This window comes from Carettochelys insculpta, chromosome 12 (assembly GCF_033958435.1).
Source record: "Carettochelys insculpta isolate YL-2023 chromosome 12, ASM3395843v1, whole genome shotgun sequence".
Lineage (NCBI taxonomy): Eukaryota > Metazoa > Chordata > Testudines > Carettochelyidae > Carettochelys > Carettochelys insculpta.
In genome coordinates this window covers 30,493,368-30,516,913 of record NC_134148.1, presented here as the reverse complement: position 1 = coordinate 30,516,913, position 23,546 = coordinate 30,493,368, and the positions used below count along the sequence as shown (strand labels likewise).

Here is a 23,546-nt window from a genome sequence, read left to right as displayed (position 1 = left end):
TAAATCATCATCAGTGCCACTGGGCTTGATTCTGTGCTCACTGAGATTGATGTTAAAACACCACAGTGAATTTCAATAGCACAAGGTCAGGCCCAATGTCAGCATATAACCAGCAGGGGCTTCCAGCCTGTATGCTTGAGCAGTCTGCCCCAAGGACCTGGACAAATGAGTCCAGACACAGCTGTAGGGAAGATGTCTGTTAGAGCTATCCTGCTGCTTTCAGGTGGGAGATTTATCTTGTGTGTCACATTCTGATGCCATCACACTGCAGTGTTGTGACAATACTGCCTGGCACATGCAAGAGCTTTTTCCCTTGTAGACCGATATTGATTTGTTATTAAACCACATTTAAACAGAGGGCTTTTTATTTTATTTTTTAAAGAAATATCCTGCAGCGTGTAAGAGAGACCTTTAACAACCAGACCAGTCTCAAGAAACCTGGAAGAGGTGACAACCTAAGAGGACCCCACCACAGAGGAGCACCAAACCTGGCTTTCACACAGGCCCTACAAGAACAACAGTTTTTTTATTTCTGTGTGATCCCCCAAAGCTAGAGAGGATTTCCCATTGGATCAGATCCTTTTTAAGGTCAGTCACATTTGAACTTAAAGGACCATGAGTCTTTAAGTTAATATGAAAGAATAACTGTGGGTTGTTTCTTGTCACCTGGCTGTTGGTGGAGAGATGCCAATGGCTCATGCAAGTCCCATATATGTAAAGGTATTAGAGTAATATGTATCTAATCACAGGGGGCTGAACTGAGGTTTTCACTTTAGCCAAAGTTTGCTACATTCTGGTACAGTACAAAATCTAGGTGTCCCTGGGCGGCCAAAGCCACATCTGGGCCAGAGTAATTTCACTGCCCTTCCATTCCTTGCTTGCATGTAGATGTCTAAAACCTTTGATGGGAACTGGGACCTACTTCTCCCCTTGGTGTCACCATTTTGACTTGTGCCAAAGTCAGGGGTCATGTGCTCCTGGTCATGATTCTCTCCTTGATTGCTCCACTGAGAGTGTATTACACTTTGCACAAGTATGAACGGTGACACTAGCAGTAAGGTATGGGAGAATCAGGTCCTCACTCACTAAAACCACACTGCTGACTCCTTTTGGGGGGCTTGTGGGTCTGTAATATCTCGCTGTGGTCTAGGTCCAGCCAGGCCCATCACCTAACCCTGGAGTGCTCTGTTCCCACAGCACATGGGTGTATAGGGGGCAAAGATGCTGGGTTGTCTCACACAGGTCACTGGAGCCCAGCCTTACAATATTTTATGGCTCATAAGGATCCCTGACTAATTACCACCTTACACCCAATGGGACCTGTCTGTTCTGGGGCAGGATGGAGGGTTTGGACGAGCTTCTCCTCCCCTTATTCACTCCAGGCTCTACCTTGCAGTTCATCTCAAAGGGACTTGAAGCTCATCAGGAAGAGAGATAATGCCTGGGTAAGGTGACACCCTGCCCATGATAGATAAGGAAGGACCTTCCCAGGTTTGACTGCTGTCCACAAAATGTAGGGGAGTCGTCAAAGGCACTGCAAACAGCAGGGGTTTGGGGAGAGTCTGTATGGTACACACAAGACTTAGGGAGTCAGAGGATTAAATACATGACTCACTTACAATGGTACCTTCCCTGGCTTTGGGCTCGTGTGTTGGGGGTGGAGGTGGGGGTCGCTGGCAGATTGAGTCAGGGAAAGGCAGAAGACCTGGCACCACTGCAACCAAATGCTTTTACCAGTGCTCTCTTTACGAGTTCAGTTTCAGAACAGTAGCTCAGTGTCACAGTGCCCTCTTCCGACTGCAGCTGCCATGAAACAGCTGAGAGGAGCCAAGCAGGGAGAAGCAGGATAGAGGGAAAAGGGAGGTTTTTATGAGTAGTTTTTCACCAAATCGAGCCTTCCCACCTACTGCTCCTCCTCCATTCGAAGGGTTCAGTCCCAGGACTTTTTATGGCAGGAAAAGGATTGTGATGGAGACACCCACCTGATCCTGAAGCAGAGAAGCACCAGAGAAAAGAGGACCTCTATTGCCTTGCCACCAGGCCCACCTTAAGACCTTATAGTGCCACCAGTATAGTTCCTTCCTGACACCAGATCTGCTCAGCTTTAGTGATGAGAACTGCATGTTATACAGGAGTCACTTTGGAGAAGGAACCAGCCTCTGTTATGCTGCACTGTAATCATCTGTTAGCTGACACAAACACCACTTATTAAGAGAACAGGTCACTTCTGCATATCAGGATAGCAGCCACGATGAACCTAATGTTATTAATCAGGCTTATGTAGATTGGGCTCTGGTCCAAAGATTGGGGGCAGTGGAGCTGTCATGGACCCGCAGGGTCCTTCTCTTCATTGAAAACACCAGCTTGTGGGGCCTTTACAGAGCCTTCACAGTTACTGGAGGCTGGATGTTGCACTAGCATGTTGCATGAGCACACAATGATACACTGTGACCTCCAGGCAATGCATGTTGTGGCGTATATGTTTGTCTTGCATCCAGTTTGGGGCCGCTGAGGAGCGGAGTGGATTGGAAAACACATGCATGTCTGTTCAGCCTAAACCGGGATTAACATGCTCTCTTAGGGTGACTCAACATACTCCATTCTGTGACATCCTGACCATTAATGCACATTTCACATTTGTTTAAATTATTCTTATTCAAAACTGAATCAGAATGCGCATATCACTACAGCTTTGTTTGCTGCAGGGCCTACACTGTGGCTGTGTCAACGCTACAAAAATAACTTTGAAGATGCTTACTTTGAAGTACAACTTCAAAGTAACAGACTTCGAAGTTGAACAGCTACACACACCCTACTTCAAAGTTAAACTTCAAAGTAGGGCACTACTCCATTCCTGGGAACGGAGTAAGGACTTCGAGGCAAGGGAGAACTTGTGTAGACTCCCTGCTGGCTACTTCGAAGTAGTTACTTCGAAGTAGCACCTAACTTCGAAGTTAACTTCAAAGTTAGTTCCTAGTGCAGACACACCCTAAGAGTAGTGTTGTTCAGTTTAGAACTGTAAAAGATTTCAAGACACGTAAAATAAAGTAAAAGGTCATCAACAAACTCTCTTGTGATGATTTGTTTTCCCTGGGCCACAGAGATCATAGAAGTACAATAGCTTTTACCTCCCTGTAATGCTTAAAGTAAACTGGTACGGTTGCCTAGCAATTCACTGCAAAGAAATTATGATGCAGACCCTGTGGTTTCTCATTGTCGGTATCTCCCTGCTTGAGAAATCTGCTTCAGAACAAAACAGAGGTAGGAGGTGTGATGAAGTAAGGGGGGTTTCTTAAAGTTTTGTATGAACGCTGTTTGCCTTACTTTCCCCTCTGTGTCATATGATTACCTAGTTGGTGGGACAATGGTGTGTGTTAGATCTTTACAGGGAACCCAAGGGACGAGATGTGTCTGTTTTTTAGCTTCCTGTAGCCAGACAATGACCGGACATTTTGCAAATTAGCAGCTGATGACCAGGGACCCAGCCTTGCAACAAGCTAATTGGCTGCAACCAGTTGGAGAACAAAGAGAGAGAGAGTGGAAGCCAGGTGACCAGTTTGGCTCAGGAAACATGATAAAAGGTAGAGGAAGGGCAATGGGATGTGACTGAAGTTGGGCTATTGGAAACAGGACACTGTACTGTTTTGGAGGTACAGGGGAGGACCCAGGCTCTGACGTCTAGATCTGTCCAAGATGGACTTAGATGTAATTTTCTGCTTCTTGTGCTAACAGATAACTTTCCTGCATTGTGTAACAGACAACTAATAAACCCTTCTGTTTCACAATGCTGGCTGAGAGTCAGTGCTGACTGCAGAATTTGGGGATGCATGGTCCCTTTGGGGATGTGTAAAGTGTCACCAGGTGTCCCATTCAGGTGGATTCATGGCATAGAATGGGGTAGCTGAAGGCTCTGAGGTCAATCCCAGGAGGTGCTGAGCCAAGAAGGCTTATCCTAGTGAGCGCATGCCTGGACATGTCATACTGAAGGTCCTGCCTGACTTTGATTCAGAGCACTTTGAGCACTGACCTTGTGGAATCATGTATGAACAGGGCCTAATATGTGGGGCCAAAATTATTGCAAATGCCATCCCTCTCTCCAGCCCCCAGGAACAATATGTGCTGCATCTTCTCCACAGGACACTTGAGGCAACCTATTCTTCCCTGGAAGGAAAGAGGCTAGTGTCTGGGTTGTCATAACAGAAGTGACTTGTGACAAAGCGGGGTGTGTAAAGATTTCATTCCTCTGGTTAGGTTGCATGTGTTTCCTACTGTCCTGCAGTATCCCAAGGTGGGTGCCTCAGATTGCCTTGGCACAGCATCAGTGCATACTGGTGTGATGACTTCTCACAGGTAAGCCAGGCACTCCCTGTTCTTTGTAACCTAGGCAACCAGGTACTACCTTTCTTCCCCAGGAAACAGGATAAAGGTCGGAGGAGGGGGCCTGGCTGGTTTGAATTGGAACTGGGCTGTTGAGTGGGGCAGTCTCATCTGGCTGGAAAGGGAGGAATGAGGGCCTGGCCCCGGGGCACCCCCATCTCCCTAAAGTGGATTGTACTGACTGCTGCTGGTTTCTGTGCTGATAAGTCTGTTCTATGACATGTCCCTATTGACTAAACCTTCTCTTCTCCCTGCTGAATGAGTCTCATCTGACTGCAGATGGGATGCAGGGCCTGGTCACCCCCACACTCTGTGACACTTATTTAGTAGCATCAGTGTCCTGTTAGTGTTGCCTCCAGGAGTTGACCTGACAAAGCAGAGAGAACTTCAGTTGAATCTTGGGACACAAAAGCAGAAGTTACCAGAAAGAAAAATAAGCACAAGTTCCCTGTCCTTAGCAGAAGCCCACCACATTCTGCAGGCTGCCATCTCATCAGACAAGGCAGGGCCAGGCCCTCAGCTGCTTTCAGAATCTGCGCACACTGCCCTCTCTCTTGCAGATCCCACAATAACATGCAAGGATGGAGGTAAGTTCCATGCACCAGGTCTCAGCTGATTTTAGGACCATGCCCAGCAAAAAGAGCAGGAGAATGGTATTTTCAGATTGCATTTACCTTCTTTGTTTTTTGTGGGACAGGGCTAATGCTTCTCAGATGGTACAAGGGCTTGAGAAAATACGAAAGGTTAGACATTCCCTGGCAGACAAGCCTCCAGTGGGCTTTTCATTGGAAATATATGGTTTGGGCTGTGTGACTTAATGGGCTTATATGGAGGATAGAATGGAGAGCCTACTGAATGGAAGGGTATGCAGCTTCCATTTAGAAACACATTCCTCGGTGCTATTCCTTCTCCCGAATGTTCCCTTGGTAACTAGCCTGGTACTTTGGTGCTCAGAGCTTCTTCAGGGGGAGATAGCAGGGGATTTTGGCTCTAAATGTGGGGTGTGTGGGAAGGGGTAGGAGAACCATGGGCTAGCTCCCTGAAAGGAGGGTTCCACCCATCAACCACATCTTTTAACCATTCAGACTCCATTTTGGCCAGTTTGCTGGTTCCTTCACCTCCTATCCTGGCTGCCAGTTGGAGGAGAAGCTGGAAACGTTCAGGACTTCTTTGTATCAGATGCATTTCCTAGTAATTGCTTTCTCTCTTCAGACCATATCTTCTTCTTTCCTCTTATCTCATGGGCTCCATAGAGCATCTCTTAAAAGCTCCATTGAAATGTCTGTAAAAGTCATTTCTTCTTGCTTAGTGGTTTGTGATGTGCTTGCAAAAGCTTTACAAGGATATTGTAGGAGACATGTTTCCTTGTGGATGCTGAAAGCACTCCCAGAAATAGCCTAATCAAAAAACAATACACTATTGGACAGTACCAGCCCATACACTTCTATTGTTGTTGTGTTACTGCTTTGGTCCTACAGCATGCTGCTACTTACAGTACATTTAACTCTAGCAATGTTGTAGTGCTGTCATTCCCAGAATATTTGAGACAAGGTGAGCTAGGTAATATCTTTTACTGGAACGGCTTCTATGGGTGAGAGAAACAAGCTTTTGATTTACATGGAGCTCTTTTTCAGGTCTGGGAAAAGCGCTTAGAATGTCACAACTAAATTACAAAATCATACAGTTCCTCAAAAATAGACAGACTTTGCTTCTCAGAGACCATTCAAAAAGAAGCTTTTTTTTCTCCTACTTACAGAAGTTGGTCGAATTAAAGATGTTACCTCATTCACCCTGTTTTTCTACTATTCTGGCTACAGCAACACTGCCCATAACTCCAGCCAGTTATTTCATCACTTCTGCAGGCTAGTAAACATTGAATAATGTGAAATGAACTAATGGTGCCAAGAAATCTTGGGATAAGAATCCTAACATATTTCAAATCTAACTGGATTCACAGTGGTTGTTTCTGAAATGTGTGTGCTCTATTGTGCCCACAGTGTAAGAGAGGTGATTTATGTGAGAGTCATAAGAAAACCCAAGTGGGAGCAGATGCTTGAAAGGGGCAGGCAGATAGGGAAGGGGGAAGAAACTTTTGGGAGCCTGACTTTCCCAGGCTGAGACCCTGCTTATGTCAGGTGTGGCTAACTGTCCCAGGTAGGGGTACTTAAAGCACTTCACAGCAAAATAGTAAGTGGCTTCTACACCTAAAGCTGAGTGCCACCTGGCCTCTAGCTTAAGTTGTAGTTGTGCCTGCACAAAGCTCCTGGGGTCTCAGGTTTGAGTCTGCCGGAGGACAGTCACACTAAGGCAGACCCCAGCAATGAGCAGAGCTGAGGGTCTTCCTGGGGTGACTCAGAGCAGGAGCTTTCAGTCCTCCTTAAGGCAGCGGGCACCTTAATGCACCCAAGGAGGTGCATGTGTGTGACCCCCTCCTGCCCCAGGGGGTGGAGACAGCACTGAAGGGTCCCCCCATCTTTTCCAGTCAAATTCCTTGCTGGGAAAGGTGCTGGCTCCTCCGGCGAGCCACTGAAGAGGGGCTGCACCCCCTAGTCTAAGAGGGATGCTCAGACCCTATGTCCCCCTTCAGTCGCGGCTCAGCCCTCGCGGGAGAGGCCCTATCCCGGCCCCCGAGCGGCGCGGGGATTCGAACAGCGACCTCCCAGCTCTCCGCGAGGTAATCGCCCGCCTGCCTGCCTGCCTGCCTGCGCGCGCCCATCCGGGCCTTTGCGGTCGGGGAGGGGCGGGGTGCGGCTCCTGGAGAGGGCGGGCTTTGTTGGCCGGGGCGACGGAAACAGGCGTGAGAAGGTGGGATCTGTTGCCCTTGGTAACAGACACGGAGTTCCGGGCGGGAGTTTCGGAATCGGGGCGGGCCAGAGCGGCGGGAAGCGGGCCGCGGAGGGAGAGCGACTCGGGGCCGGCAGCGAGCGGTGAGAAGCGGGATGTGCCTGGGACAAGAGCGGGGAGAGGGATGACCGGGACGGGAAGTGCCGGGGCCGCAGTTGCTGCTGACAGGGGTGGCCTGTGGGGCTGACCGCAGGAGGGAGCGGCCCAGGGGTGGCATGGCCAGGGGCCAGGGGCTGTCATGTCTCGTTGTGACGAAGGCGCCGGAGGCCCGGTTAAAACACTTTCAACCGCCTTACAGACCCCCGCGTAGGGGGCTCCCCCCTCAGCCCTTGTCTCCCGCAGGTCATGCGCGGGGGGTGTCACCGCCTGGTGCCCTGGGCCGCGGAGGGGCCTGACTCGCCCGCCCAGCGGGTTCTGCGTTGCTTTACCCTTTGTTACTCTCAGGGGTGTCTGTCTGGGAAGAGGGCACCGTAGGGGCTGTGCGGTTTTTATTGCCTGTAAAGAAGTGTGCAGGAGAACATGGGTGTGAAGAAACTTCCAGCTGCTCATGCTGCTTCTGTGACTTCCCGCCTCGCTGACAGTGTAGCTTATCACAACAAGAAGCAGTCGAGTAGCACTTTAAAGACTAGCAAAATGGTTCATTCGGTGAGCTTTGGTGGGACGGGCCCACTTCTTCAGACCGCCCACGGAAGCTCACCTAATAAACTATTTTGCTAGTCTTTAAAGAGCTACTCGACTGCTTTTTGTTTTGATAGTGTACAGACTAGCACGGCTCCCTCTGTGTTACTATTTGACGGTGTAGATGTTTGTCAGAGGTTGGGCAGCTGGGTGCTTGTGGAGCAAAGATCTTGTTCTGAGGCAAGTATCTCTCCCCATAGCTATCATAAAAATGAAAGGCACCTCTCCCCCTTTTGTGATGAGTAGTTCCTAATGTGAATCTGCTGGGTGTGTCAGAAGTGATCAGAGCTCCATCTGAAGGAAAGTTCTGAATCTCTGCATTTTTGCCAGGCCAGCTCTATCCTGCTTTGTTGCCTTTTCTGTTTGATTGCTTGTCATTCCTCATTCTTTTGAACTTTTAGGCCAGCTATGTGATGGCCAGCCGTTTAAAAAACAGATCGTTAAGGAGTGAAGATCTATTAGAATGTTCTACACTGTTCAGACTGTCTGAATCGAGAGTGCTGCTGTTTTTAGAAAGACTTCTGTTGACATGATGCATTTTTGGTACTAGACTAACATTCTGCCACTGGTTATAGTTCTGCTTCAGTGATTTGTCGGCATACCTCTTTGATGCTGACTGTAACTGGTTAGCTGTATACCAGTGCCATTACCCAGTTATGAGTCCCATCTTTTCATCCCTCTTCCTCTTACATGGCATTGGTGTGATGTTTCCATTTTTAGTTTGTACATTTGGTGACACTTGTATAAAACACGCATTATAAAATCAAATGTTGTTGTACATAAGAACATAAGAATGGCCATACTGGGTCAGACCAAAGGTCCATCCAGCCCAGCATCCCATCTGCCGACGGTGGCCAATGCCAGGTGCCCCAGAGAAGGAGAACAGAAGACAATGATCAAGTGATTTATCTCCTGCCATCCATCTCCTGCCCTTGTTCTGAAGGCTAGGGCACCATACTTTATCCCTGGCTAACAGCCATTTATGGACCTAACCTGCAAAAATTTATCAAGCTCTTTTTTAAACCCTAATAGAGTCCTGGCCTTCACAGCCTCCTCAGGCAAGGAGTTCCACAGGTTGACTGTGCACTGTGTGAAGAAAAATTTCCTTTTATTAGTTGTGAACCTACTACCCATCAATTTCTTTTGGTGTCCCCTAGTTCTTGTATTATGGGAAAAGGTAAATAATTTTTCTATATTTACTTTCTCCACACCATTCATGATTTTATATACCTCTATCATATCGCCCCTCAATCGCCTCTTTTCCAAACTGAAAAGTCCCAGTCTCTCTAGCCTCTCCCCATATGGGACCCGTTCCAAGCCCCTAATCATCTTAGTCGCCCTTTTCTGAACCTTTTCTAATGCCAATATATCTTTTTTGAGGTGAGGAGACCACATCTGCACACAGTACTCAAGATGTGGGCGTACCATAGTTTTATATAGGGGAAGTATGATATCTTTTGTCTTATTATCGATCCCTTTCTTAATAATTCCTAACATCCTATTTGCCTTACTAACTGCCGCTGCACACTGCGTGGATGTCTTCAGAGAACTATCCACTATAACTCCAAGATCCCTTTCCTGATCTGTCGTAGCTAAATTTGACCCCATCATGTAGTACGTGTAATTTGGGTTATTTTTTCCAACATGCATTACCTTACACTTACCCACATTAAATTTCATTTGCCATTTTGCTGCCCAATCACTCAGTTTGCTGAGATCTTTTTGTAGTTCTTCACAATCTGTTTTGGTTTTGACTGTCCTGAACAACTTGGTGTCATCTGCAAACTTTGCCACCTCACTGCTTACCTCATTTTCTCGATCATTGATGAACAAGTTGAACAGGATCGGTCCCAGGACTGACCCCTGGGGAACACCATTAGTTACCCTCCTCCATTGTGAAAATTTACCATTTATTCCCACCCTTTGTTTTCTGTCTTTTAACCAATTCCCGATCCATGAAAGGATCTTTCCTCCTATCCCATGACCGCCTAATTTACATAAAAGCCTTTGGTGTGGGACCGTGTCAAAGGCTTTCTGGAAATCTAGGTATATTATGTCCACTGGGTGCCCCTTGTCCGCATGTTTATTAACCCCTTCAAAGAATTCTAATAGATTAGTTAGACACGACTTCCCTCTGCAGAAACCATGCTGACTTTTGCCCAATAATTCGTGCTCTTCTACGTGCCTTGCAATTTTATTCTTTACTAGTGTTTCTACTAATTTGCCTGGTACTGATGTTAAACTTATCGGTCTATAATTGCCAGGGTCTCCTCTAGAGCCTTTTTTAAATATTGGCGTTATATTGGCCGTCTTCCAGTCATTTGGTACCAAAGTGGATTTAAAGGATAGGTTACAAACCACTGTTAATAACTCCGCAATATATGGAGTTAATAACTCCGCAATATATTGTAGTGGAGAATTGATGAATGGGGACAGTTATTCCTTGAAAATCATCTAGTATAATATTTTTCTCTAATGGCTGTCTGTACTGGCTTATTGTGGAGGAGGACTAGGTGGATTTTTATATTATTCCCTAAATGCTAATGCTACTATCATTTTCCAGACTGCATTTGATGCATGACTGTGCTGCAAAGTCTTTTGACATGAGATAAAATGGACCAAAAAATCTTGTCTCTAGCAGCAGAAGAAACACTAGACAGACTTCAGGAGTATCTGCAAAATCTGAAGGAAAGTGAGGTGAGTTACATATTTGTGAATGCTTGAGACTTTACTTGGTTCAGTGTCTGGACTGTAGCAGGAGAGAATGGCTGCTAAAATTTTGCTTTCTTTAAAAATGTTGTGATAGTTTGCCCACAGTAATTCACTAAGCATTTGAATTGAAAAAATAATTGAGATGGTATTCTGAACGAATAATTCTGGCTGTGTGCTGAGTTTCCAGAGTTTAAAGAAGAATTAAGAGTGGATTGAAGCTGTGGTGTATGTTCTGTGGTATACCCAGGCTGGAAATTGTTTTACAACTGCCTTGGCTTGCTCTCTGATATCATTACGTTGATCTGTGGCCTCTTAGGAAGGTTGTAATTAGATTTATCCATTTTGTAAGGTTAGAGAATGATGTTGTGCAATATAAAAGCTGGGCAAGGCATTCAAGTGAAGGATAACAGGTATGCGAATCCAGGAATGGCTGGACAGGCAGAGCTTTCCCTAGAAGGGATGAACCTGAAAATGTAAATGGTTGAAGTGTGGAAATAAGCAATACATGTTTTACAGCTGGTTCCTTCTGGTTGCAGCTTCTTGGCCTTATAACAAAGCAGGCTGTGAAGGGAAAGGAGATTGCAGCACTACTGAGGGCTATCTTCAAAGGTAATGAGACAATTTGATTTTCATTGGCGTCTGGATGACTTTCAGAAGGCTCTTGTTTCACCCATGTAGACCGGCTGTTTGCGCGTGAGATAACTAGGGGAAGTAAGCATGTGGGCAACTGATTTAGGTCTTGTAGATATCGTTGAAAAAGTAGGTTTTCAAGTGAAGCGTGGATTTTCTTTCACTACGATTCTCTCTGAATAGAAGCAGTCAGGCTCCCTGACTTTGGGATCATTTCAATATGGCAATATTACACATATATGGGGAAATGAGAAATAAATCTAACTTCTCTCAGATACCACAAGAGCATTCAGGAATTAGCTAAATTTTGAAGATTAGCCATAATTTAGGAGTCTGAGCTGGCCTGTTGAGTCTGACCTCTCAAGCTGACTTCTTTCAAAATCTGAATTACCAGCTCCTGGAATATCTGCTTGTCTCTCATAAGCTGATGGGAAAGAGGAGAATTTCAGATCTTTGCTGTTCTGTGTGGCTGCGTCTACACTTACCAAATCTTTGAAATGGCTATGCTAATGGCCAGATCGAAGAATACTAATGAGGTGCGGAAATGTATATTCAGCACCTCATTAGCATGTCGCTGGCTGCGGCACTTTGAAATTGCTGCGTTTTTCTCCCGTGTGGCTCGGCTACACGGGAGTCCTTTTCAAAAGGACCCCACCAACATTGAAATCCCCTTATTCCTATGAGTGCATAGGAATAAGGGGATTTCAATGTTGGTGGGGTCCTTTCGAGAAGGACCCCCCTGTAGCCGAGCTGTGCTGGAGCGAAGCACAGCAATTTTGAAGTGCCATGGCCGGTGGCATGCTAATGAAGCTCTGAATGTGCATTTCAGCACCTCATTAGCATTCTTTGATATGGCCATTTCAAAGTTTTTGGTAAGTGTAGATGTAGCTGTCTGGTTTTATCAGGTAGATGACAGGGGTAAAGTCTTCTTCTTTTACTTGTGATTCATTTCCTAAAATTGAATAAGATTAATTTTTCCCTTTCCTTTTTGTTTTCCCCTTGCACCACTCCTTCAATAAGGTGCTCCTTGCTCTCAGCAGAATGGTGTTCTCAAGAGACTTCAGGTCTATAAACATTGTATCCAGCTGGTGGAGTCGGGGGACCTGCAGTTGGACATAGTTTCAGAGATCACAGGACTGCTGATGCTGGAGGTAGGTGTTTATTTCGAGTGGCTTCTATGGGGCCTGTTGGGTCTAGGTAGAAGGTATAGTGTCATTTTACCTTTTTGGTGTGGAGTCCAGTCAGTGATATTGGATTATTATATATTACTGATTCCTGTTTTAATGTCTGGAGTCTTCTAGTGCATCTCCTCATACTCTTTTTAATCTTTTGTTAGGCTCGACAACTGCCAGGCACTGCATTGGCTGAACTAGCCACTCTGTTTGTTGATGTTATTAAAGGAGGAAGCCTGTCTAATGGGAAATCCTTGGAGTTGCTTTCCACAGTTCTCACTGCACTGGCTACCTCTAAAGAAACCCTGGCTTATGGGAAAGGTAATCCCTTCATTTACCACTCACTACCTTATCCTTTGTGGCATGGGATGGGAGGGGTAGTTTTAAACTGTTGGATGCCAAGTAACGTCATTTTAAAAATTACTAACCGTATTTAAAGAAACCATGAAATGGTAGGTCACCTCTTACTAATGGTTCTTCTTACTGCCAATTCAGGGAAGTGACTCCTACCACTTAGTCACAGAGGTTCTTTTGCATATCTTAGGGAATACCATAATCAAGACCAAGCAAAATAATCACAAATTATTAAACCAGGTCTATTTCATTTTTAGAGAGAGAAAAAATATATTAAACAAAACTACACAAATGATAAACTGGTTATATTAATTATCTCTTCTGTATGTCTCTGGAGAGAGCTTTTAACAGATTACACCTTTGACATTGAACTCTGCCTTTGCTGGGTCACTCTTCTCTTGATGGGATGACACCCAAGTATATTGTTAATTCAGTTAATATCTTATTAGATACATACAATGTATTTTGTTGGGAAAATATAAGGTCTGGTAAGAAGCCTTTCTAGTTCTTAGTAACCTTAATGGTTTATAGTTGGGCAAAGATAGCAATCTTAACTAAATCTTATACAGTAAACTATGTAAAAGAGGTCTTTGAGGATCTGTCTTAAACAGACTAATTATAAATATTAAGAGTCTTAAAACGAGCTGAGTTCCACTGTTTCTCTGTTTACCAAGTGTTAGTGCCCATCTCCTTTCCATTAATACATGGTCTAACCATCTGGAGACTAACAGAGGAACAGTGACTGCATCATTTTCCTATCCCAAAAGTATCAGTACATGAGTTGAAATCGAATCCCTTGACAATGTTTTAGTTGGCTTTCTCTCATTAATCCTTGATGAGTTTTTTTGGGGAGACTTTCCTGGGGCTGAGTTATTCTTGAGTCTTCTCTGTCTGTAACTTAAGGAGTGTTTGCTGTCTAAACAAACTAGCCCATTGTATGCATGTGGGATGCATACTTCAGAGTCTTTTTATGCTTTTCTCCTTCTTATTTTTATGACACGGTAGGAAAATACACCTCTTTCAGGCTTGTTTAGCTTCAAATGGGTTGGGATCATTTTTTTTCTTTGCCTCCATGCCTTCCTGAGAAGTCCTTAGGAATCCTTCATCTTGTGAATCTGCAACATTTTTAATTGCCTCTTTTACTGGCAGAAAGGCATCAGATAACTTTCAAAGCTAGCTTTAACTTTTTATTCATTCCATTCTGATATATTCTTTCAGTTTTATTAGAGTTTGACAGGAAATTTAAAATTCTGTTCTCAGTGCAAAACTTCCCATTCTTTATATAAAACCTTTTGTTCTCAAAGCAGCTTTTTAAAGGTAGGTAACTTGTACAAATTCTTTATCTTGCATTGTTAATTCTACACAACAGTTCTTGGAGGAGGATTTTTTTCTTGCCTCCCTGTGTTCAGCGAGGAGTTGCTTCTGTAGTGCCAGCAGTTAGCTAATTCCCTATTAACATAAACATTCTATACTTTTAAATGGCTTTTCACATTTTTATAGCAAGATAATTCAATTCCATATTGGTACACAAAGTATTAAACCATTTATGTAGCAGTGATATTAGGAGCTTTGCATTTAGCTAATATTTCCAAATGTACACCTTTTCACAAAGATGTTTGTCATTTCAACTTTTAAGATATAAGCAAAGTTTAAAACATTTCCATCTCCACATAGTTTTTCCTGGAGTTTCAAAATACAAGCTGAGATTTTCCTTTTAAAATGAAGGAGTTGGTATGGACACTTCATAGCCTAGATTTATAGCTCTACATTCCTTTTTGCAGTTAGGCCTCTGACAGTAGTTTTTCTTGATGTTTGCCATTCTTCATCCTTGGGAGATAGAGGTAGAAACCTTTTGGAATGCGTGATGAGCATTAATATTTTAACTTAAATGCAGTAAAAGCCATGTTATCTGAAAGTGGGGTAACTGGCACATTCTAGTAACCAGTAAGCAGGGCTGGGCTGGCTGACCACTGTGGTGCTTACCCCTGGGCTGGGGCAGGTGGAATGGGGCCACCTGTGCTGCTGGGATTGACAGCAGGGCGGTCCTGCCAGTCCTCACGAGCAGTGCACCTCACCCTCAGGGTAATCAGCAAATTTGATTGTCTGTCAATCTCTGTTCCTTGAATTTTTACAGTACATGTATTTTCAAGTATTCTGGCTATAACATGCTTGTAGCTGTGCCTTAATATTCAGTACAGGAGAAGACAAGACCTAGTGAAATAGTTACAATTTGTATGAATTTAATTTTTGCATCCTTTCACTGGAATCTGCTCCTAAACGCTGTTTGCTTCTCCAGGTGAGCTGAGTGGAGAAGAGTTTAAGAAGCAGTTGATCAATACCCTATGCTCAAGCAGGTGTGCACACCTCCTTTTCATTTCTAATTGTTTGCTAATTTTAGAATCATTAAGCTGTCCGCATCTGGGCTCTGCGTATAAAAAAATCTATTTACCACTCATCTGCACTGACCTCCCAAGTCTAGAACCTCAGCTGCAGCCATAAAGTCTGCAGCCAAACTGACCTTCCAATAACTCGCCAGATAATGCTCTTTGCCTTCTGCTTTGCAGAGTGCCCAAGGTGGGCTGGAGAACCCCCTCCACTTTCCCCTGTTCTATTTTTTTTTTTTTTTTTTTTTTTTAAATCTTATGCTCTCTGAGAGCTGGCAGCATGGTGGTTTGTCCAGCTGGGAGTGCAGGTGAACCACCTGCAACAATGATACATGAATTCACATCAGGAAGTGCTTAGGTCTTTCCTTTGGTTTTCCTGTTTGTTGTCTTAGGAGAAGAGCAGTTGAGAGCCATTCCAGATATTCATGAATAGCTGGTAATGGGGGTGAATTTTAGTTTAAATCAGGTTTCTGTTCTTATGCTGAGAGAGTAACAGAAGACCCGTAAAAATTATCTAAGTTTCAGGACGGGGGTTGGGAAGAGAAAACAAGCAGCAACTCTGCCTCCTCTTAGCTTCTCTGTGCTTTTGTTTGGCCAGGTGGGATCCTCAGTGTGTCATTCATCTCACCAACATGTTCAGGTAAATTTACACACCCCCACCCTGTGTTTTCTTATTTTCTGTCTATTTTTGTCTCCTGTTTAGCAAGCAACTTGGGGGTTGTGCATCAATAACCTGCCAGCTGCACCCTCGGTATCACGTGGATGCTTAACATATCCATTGTGTTGGGGGACTGTACACAGTCTACTAAACTTGCCCCTGAGACATTAGCTCAATATATGCTGCTTGCTGAGAAGTAGAGACCCTTCACTTTTCTTCCCTTGTTCACGTCACGTATGAGTGTGCAAATCCTGGGTGTGTCCCCCTTTGGTGTTTCAGGTACCTTTCCTTAACCTTAGTGGGAGCTAGGCATATGCTTTGAAGGAAGGCTGGAGACTCTAGTGTTCACTGTGGGCTGGGGAAGAACCATGAAAATAGGTAGGAGTCTTCTCCCCTAGAGGTGTTAAAGTGCAAGTAATCTGGTAACTGAATAACTGCCAACATTTCTGTCAGTTACTCCGTTAACCACCCTCCCCACAACTCTGCTGCTCTGCATTTAAAAGGCTGAGCTGGCACACAGGCTGGCTTAGCTTCTATCCCAGCCATGGGGATCGGGCTCTTGCCACTCTGCAATAACTTGTCGCACTAAACAATAAGCAGTTGTAACCGGATATTCTATTACATCCCTTTTCTTACCACCCACCACACTTTACTTCCTTAACTGGTATCTTAGGACACAATAGGTGGGGGCTTAAATTCATCATTTAATGGGGAACATCAATGGTGTTAATAGTTCATAATGCATATTTTATGCCCGTCAATTTCATGTCTATGACTGGCTATTCAGAGCACTGTCCTTGAGTGCAGGGCATTTTGGGCTGGCTCATGGCTTTGATTTCATGTATCTTGAAAAGTTGGCACTCTCCATTCATTTGCATGCACAGTGTGAAGCAGGCTTTGATGTGCACCTTGTGCTGGAATTCAGAATGTGGACCCAAATCTCTGAGCCTGTTGTAGGATTCTGAGGGGTCTATGGCTAGGACTTCAGGCAGCTTTTTTGGTCCCTGTGGTGAGCCTTTGGGAATGCTAGCCTTCTCTTTGTACATTAAGACTCTGGCTAGTTCTAGTAATGAACCTATGATATTCTAAAATTTGGCAATGACTGGTCTGCACCATGCAATTCTTTAGGGACATTCCACTAAGTGCAGAAGAGCTGCAGTTTGTGGTGGAAAAGGTCCTGAGGATGTTCTCCAAGTTAGACCTCCAAGAAATTCCTCCATTGGTTTATCAGCTGCTGTTGCTGTCTACAAAGGTAAAACCCCAAAGGGAGTTGATGGTGCTCTCCAAGCCAGCACTTACATCTAACCACTACAGTAGATACATGCTACATTCACATATGAGAAAATACATAAGGTGAGCTATCGGCTGGGTCATGCAGGGGATCAGAATTCCTGCTCAGCTGGTCAGTTCACTTGTATGGTTGATGGAAGCTGGGAGCAGGCCCTTCCCTGTGGGACAAGGAGGTGGTGGAAAGGCTTATATTTGTCTCACTGAGGAGGGAGGGTAACGCCCACTCCTCAGCTGAAAGGAGGGTGGCTGTGACGTAGTCTTTGGAGAAGGAAGCAGTGGATACTGTTCTAAAAAGATAATAGGTAAGGTCCTGCTAGTATATTTCAGCGTGGACTCCATCTCTCTGCTCAGGGGGTTGCCTGTGCTTGTGTGTTCATGGTTCACATAGTCTGACCTGCCTCTAGGCTGTGATTTGGATCAATTTTAAAGCAGGTCTCATATCGGGTCCCCTGTCCCAAGCAGCTGTTGCCAGTCAGGTGCCTGCCACTCAGTTATAATGGGGTAGCTGTTCCTCTCACATACGTGTTGCTATTATTCCATGAATGACTCAAAAGAGAGAGTTTCTACCTGTATTGTAGGAAGCTGCTTAGATTCACTCACTCAGGCCTAGCGTTACTATTTTAGGGCTTTTCAGCTCCTTTCAATACACTAGTCACCTAAATGAACCATTCTAATAAAAATCCCTTTCTTTAGAAGTGCTGTACAAAGGATTATAAAAACTACAGTGATCAATTACTCCACCCAGAAACGCACTGCTCAGGAGTCCCACACAGAATGATGGCATGGGAAATAAAAATATTATGAAACTAGCATTTCAGGAAAGCAGATGACAATTCACTGGGGGCTGAGAGTTCCCAGGGTATTACAGAATATGCAGCTGGTTAATTTAATTGATGTTGCTTTTCTATATCCTGTCTTCCAGGGCAGTAAGAAGATTGTTTTGGAAGGAATCATAACTTTTTTCAACCAGTTGGATAAAAGGCAAAAAGAAGAGCAGAGAATTCCAGAGTTAGTCCTTTCCCATAATTATCTTCCTTTGTTGCCTCGATATTTGTAACCCTCAATGTCTTACCTGACACTCTTTCTGTGTGAACTATACCAAATTCTACACAAATGTGTCTTGTTCAGTGCCTTTGAGATGATGTGTATCATTGGATTGGACCTTAAGATTTTCTACTGTATCTTCCAGGTCAGTGGACCTTGAAGCTGCTACGGTGCCCCTAGATCAACTCCGTCATGTAGAAGGCACTGTCATTCTTCATATTATCTCTGTTATCAACCTGGACCAGGGTCTCGGCAGGGAACTAATCAAACTCCTAAAGGTACAGTAAATAGAGAGCCAGCTGTTAAAGTCTGTTGGAGCATGAAAAAGGTTTTTAAACTAGAGTATAGGTTTAGTGGGTTATCTTTATTCAGGATTTGACAAGGTTAATACCTCTATGGCCATCGAAAATGGGCATTGAATAGCTATGTGTTTGGGGTAAGAGATGCCCCCACAACCTACGTCACCTTTGCAGCAGCATAACATCAATCTGAACTTAACTAGCAATGTAATTTCCTTGATGCCGCAAGAAGCTTCATTAAATTATCAATAACAATCTCTTTGATTGTCACGTCTCTTGATTATTTCCTAGACTGAACAACAATGGGACCATGGCAAGACCCTGTGTCCTTTCAGCGTGGCTCTTGTGCTCTCGGTGTCCATAAAACACAGATTTGAAGAGCAGGTATATTTTACTTACACATAACCTGAGGGTTCTTTCTGTATAAAGCGTCCTTGTCTCTGCATTGTACTCAATGTAAGGATGTAGAAATGGTCAGATTATGCTCCCTTTTCAATGTAAGTTCAAAAATGAACTCTTCATAATAATGAGAAACCCCAATACTTTTGGATGGATTGGGAGTCGTGTTCCCTGTCTCTGAGTGCCAGAGCATCCTTGTCATCAAGGAGAGAGAGTTATCCTCCCATTGTTGTGCCTAGCCCACTGACTATTGAAACCTGGCATGGAGTAGCTTCTACAGAGACCTCTCCTCTAATAATACAAGTTGAACCTCTCTAGTCCAGTACTCTTTGATCCTGCAACATCCATGGTCTGGCATGATTTTATGTGGCCAGCTGTCCACTTATGCATGTGGCCAAGCTGTCCATAGTCCCAGAAAGTTTGTTTAGGGCCACTAGACCTGGCTCTCAAAATTCTGTGCTGTAATTTAGCTTTAACTTACCCCTAAATCTCTAAGAGCCCAGTAAGCAGTGGCAATGTTCGTAATGTAGCTAGACAGTATTGACCTCCCATTGTTCTGCAAATTTTCTGGTGCAGCACTGGTCAGGCCCTGAGGGTGCCCGAGTAGAGTGGTTCAACCTGTATAGTTTATTACAAGACATGAATGGAGGGAAAGGAGTGCGATGGGATGAGGATGACTGCAGCTTATTCGTTTTGGTTTTGAGATCGCTGTGTGCAAATGTAAGTGCTGGGTGACTACACGTTACCCTTTTGGCTCATTCATCCTAGCTGCATCAGCAAGGAAGGTGGGAACAACCATCCAGGTGAAGGAATCTATTGAGATATGTTGGCAGAGCTGCATGAGCAGCTGGCACTGACACTTCCTATGCTGTGCCTGCTCCAGCTGTTTCACTCACTTGGAGGTTACCCGTGGAAGTGTCTGTGGGCAGACTCACTTCATTTTTATGTTTCAGGTGTTTGACTTTCTAAAAATGTCAATTGTGAGAAGCTACAAGGAGCTGCAGTTTCTCCAGGGCTCAAAATTCCTGCAGGATTTGTTTCCTCAGCAGTATGACGTAGCATCCATAATCCTGGAAGTGGTGGAAAACAGGTTTGCTTTTGAAATATACTACCCAGAGCTCAAGAACTTCGGGGAGGGAGCAAGGTCTTGGTCTAATGGAGATGTGATGGGCTTCTAAGTGTTACTGCTAATGTGCATATAGCAAAAACTGGTGTTAAATCACCAACTTCATTTCACTGCTTTATATAACAGACCTTTGAAAAAAGTATACATTTACACTGATGTCTCCTAAATTTCAGCCAGCTGTGGTGTCAAGTGGCCAAATTATTAACCACTGGCCACCAACTTCCTATTGGGAATTCTAGCTAACCATTTATAGTAATGCTGCTTGCTGTAATGTGAATGCTTTCTGGACACTGAAAAAGGGATGGACCCTCTGTTAGCTTCCCCCCACACTGCCATTACCACTTTAAACACCTCATATATGGTTCCAGGAGCTGCCATCAGTCAGCACCATTTCTGAATCTGATGTGGCATGTGTAGATCCCCAGGAATTGTAGCTCTTCTGTTTCTCCATTGCTGGTTGGAGGACCTGGACTGAAGAGTCCTCTGGACAGGTTCCCTACCCTGAAAGCAGAGCATGCGTGTTTTATCCCCAGGTGACCATGGAAGATGTTAATTTGAATGTTGCATCTTGAGCCTTTCCCTTCATTAAATTACCATTTTTCCTGCTGTTTTAACATTTTCTTCCAGTGCTTTTGGCTGGGACCATGTTACAGAAGGGCTGGTGGATCTTGGTTTCACCTTAATGGAATCCTATGAGCCCAAAAAGGTTGTAGGAAAAGTTGCTGAAACCAATTATGGCTTTTCCAAGGTGCCAGCCCAGCAGGCATGCAGGCTTGGAGCTGATATTTTGCTGGAAACCTTTAAGGTAGGATAAGATTTGGGATAACATCAGTTGTTCTTCTGGGGAAACTCTTTATACCCCGGCCTCTCAAGTTCATCTCTGTCATCCAGGAACTAAAAGGACAATGGAGAAAATCAATAGCAGAGATGGGAATAGAACTATATCTCTTGACCCTTACTTCACTTTAACCTTTAAACTATCATCCACCAATTGGTAGTGCTCGGTCTATTCTTGTCAAACATTATTCTTCAAACCCGGATGTTAAAGGATAACAACCGAGCTCCTGAAATCACATGAGATTCTCAATTTTGTGTTTTTCTTTTGTCATTGTCCCTTTTAGGTCCATGAGCCAATCAGAAGCGCTATTTTGGAGCAGGTCTTGAACAGAGTCATCACAAAGGCAGCTTCTCCCATCAACCACTTCATAGGTAATTGTTTGGCTTTCAGAAGTCACATTACATCTTCTTTTTGTAGAGCAGTTTCCTTATTAGGTGGCCCAAGAGTCAAGAATACTGAATACCTCAAGTATGTGCAATTCAAAACACACTCCACTCTAGAGGAAGACCACTGTAATGTACTAGTTCATCCCAGTGCCATGGTTGCTCATCATTACAGCAATGCAAGTGCCTTATACAGCATGCACGTTAATCCCCTATCACTACAGCACATATCCACTATGTAGAGACCATTAGTTCTCTGCCGCCGCCTTTCTGTTCCATTATTGGTTAATTTGTGTCTTTGGATTCACTGTTAAGTTTTCTTCTGCTGTGATTCTTCGGGGAATGGTTTAGTGAATAGAGAGTTTTGCAGTGTGATGTGAAATTCTCAAGAATTAGACTCCATCTGGTCTGGACTGTGCCTTTATGTGAAAGCTTTCTGGCTAGCTCCTGGGTAAACCCTACTAAGATGGCCCCTATACTTGGTCTGTGTGGATGTGGCATGCTGTATCTTGGTAGGAGACTGGATTAACAATCTAGTCATCCCAAATGGAATCTTTCCAGTTATTGGGGAGGCTGTGGATTTTCTCTTGAACCACTGGCTCTGCAGACAGGAACAGAATCTCTCTCAAACCCTGCTCTTTAATGTGGAAATTTTTTTTTGTCCTTGGCATCAGCTGCTTCTCTTGCAATTTTGTCTTTCAGACTTGCTGTCTAATATCGTCATATCTGCTCCCCTTGTCCTTCAGAATTCATCCTCCAGAGTCACTGAGGCCTTTGACAATTTGTCGTTTCTGCCTCTTGACATGGTGCAAGGTCTTCTCAAGGCTGTACAGGTAAAGTGATGCATTTCCTATGAATCAGTATGTTAGAGCTTAATTCCAGCCATAGCTGCATGCCACAGTTATAGGTGAGGCCCAGTAATCTTCCATATCTGCACATATAAAAGTTAAAGTGCCCCAAGTCCTCTGCAGTTGCTGTCAGATTGTTCAGTGTTCCATGGTGCCTCTTTTGAACTAATGATTCTTTAGTTCCCATTAGTTGAAAGCACAGTGAATGAGTGTCCTTTGCCTAGGACCTTTCATCTGGAAGGTGTCCGGATACCGAGAGTGGCCCATTGAGTTTCCTTCTTCCCAATTCTCTTCTTATTTTTTGTGCTGGGTATTGTCCCAGTGGTAGAACTGCCACCACTCCACTCTGAGGGCTACAGAAATTGTAGAAGTCTAGCATCAGGTACTAGCTGGTGTACACACAGAGAGAGCGGGTGAGCTTGATTTGCCTTAGCTCCACTCTAATAGATCCCTTCCCTTCCAGCCACTGCTGAAAGTTAGCATGTCAGTGAGGGACTCTCTCATACTTGTTCTTCGAAAAGCCATCTTTTCCAGGTAAGCTGGGGTTCTTTGAAATATTTCTAAGTTATTGTTCATCTCTGGATTGGTAGTGGGTACTTTTTCTTCTTGGTTTAACAATAACCCTAATGGAGATTCCTCATCCCCAAGCCACCTGGGCCTCAGTACTGTAATACTTTCTGGTTTGAGAACTCCAGATTTCTAACCAGGGGAGCCTAGACCTTGAGCCTGTAAATCCAGAGAATCAGTTGTAGGTTCAAGATAAGATCAACTGAAAATCAACTCTACCTTTGTGTCTGCATTGCTTCACACCAGTGTCATAGGGAATTCAAATGACTAGAAACTTCAAGCTACTATATTATGGCTGGTCTTCTTTTGAGACTGTAAAAAGATCTGTTTTCTGTAAAGTCCTGAATGATTTGCCTTGCTGTCTGCAGTACATTAGAAGCTTTGTGGAATTGCTTGTTAGTGTCTTTTTAGTTACAGATGTAAAAGTCCTGCTCACAAGCAGCCTGATCCCAATGAAACACCTGGGGTATCACCCAGATATGTGCAGACCAAAGGTCCTTCTTGCCATAGAACTCACCCAGCACAGAATGCTACAGCTCTGCCAGAGGGAAAGAGGAGACGCAACAGATGGGGAAAAATCCTCCACTTTTGCTCTACTGCTAACCTGTAGCTTTCTTTGCTGCCTGGCTCTCTTTCCAATTTCCACAGTTATTTAAGCAACAAGTCTGTGTCCGACATTCTCCCTTGCTATATACTTATGTGGGACAGAAAGGACAAGTCCATGTTGTGAGGCTGGAGAGCTCAGGAGAACCTGAATTGTCAAACTTAACTGCTTTTGCGCTAGATGCTCCTTTACAGGATGTGGCGTCACTTTAAATTGTGTTTTCACCTTTATGTTCTCTGTGTGTGTCAAAAAAAAAAATTGGATGCACTGCTCAGAAGAGTTTTGTAGCTAAGCTAGTCTCAGATTTTTTTTTGAACTCCATCTGTCCCTCCTCATGCT

General features: G+C 44.3%; 1 protein-coding gene across 1 annotated transcript in view; it reads left to right on the top strand.

Moving 5' to 3' along the window:
• Nucleotides 1–10,476: 10,476 nt before the first annotated feature.
• FANCI (FA complementation group I) overlaps nucleotides 10,477–23,546 on the top strand; it is a 32,103-nt gene continuing 19,033 nt past the window's right edge. Inside the window, exons 1-15 of the mRNA XM_075006782.1 lie at nucleotides 10,477–10,596; nucleotides 11,148–11,220; nucleotides 12,262–12,392; nucleotides 12,578–12,734; nucleotides 15,064–15,121; nucleotides 15,750–15,791; nucleotides 16,938–17,061; nucleotides 18,022–18,107; nucleotides 18,289–18,421; nucleotides 18,734–18,826; nucleotides 19,795–19,931; nucleotides 20,595–20,772; nucleotides 21,089–21,176; nucleotides 21,891–22,021; nucleotides 22,500–22,570. Coding sequence (XP_074862883.1) covers nucleotides 10,513–10,596; nucleotides 11,148–11,220; nucleotides 12,262–12,392; nucleotides 12,578–12,734; nucleotides 15,064–15,121; nucleotides 15,750–15,791; nucleotides 16,938–17,061; nucleotides 18,022–18,107; nucleotides 18,289–18,421; nucleotides 18,734–18,826; nucleotides 19,795–19,931; nucleotides 20,595–20,772; nucleotides 21,089–21,176; nucleotides 21,891–22,021; nucleotides 22,500–22,570 — 1,586 coding nt within the window. The 5' untranslated portion in view covers nucleotides 10,477–10,512. The remainder of the gene's footprint in view (nucleotides 10,597–11,147; nucleotides 11,221–12,261; nucleotides 12,393–12,577; nucleotides 12,735–15,063; nucleotides 15,122–15,749; nucleotides 15,792–16,937; nucleotides 17,062–18,021; nucleotides 18,108–18,288; nucleotides 18,422–18,733; nucleotides 18,827–19,794; nucleotides 19,932–20,594; nucleotides 20,773–21,088; nucleotides 21,177–21,890; nucleotides 22,022–22,499; nucleotides 22,571–23,546) is intronic.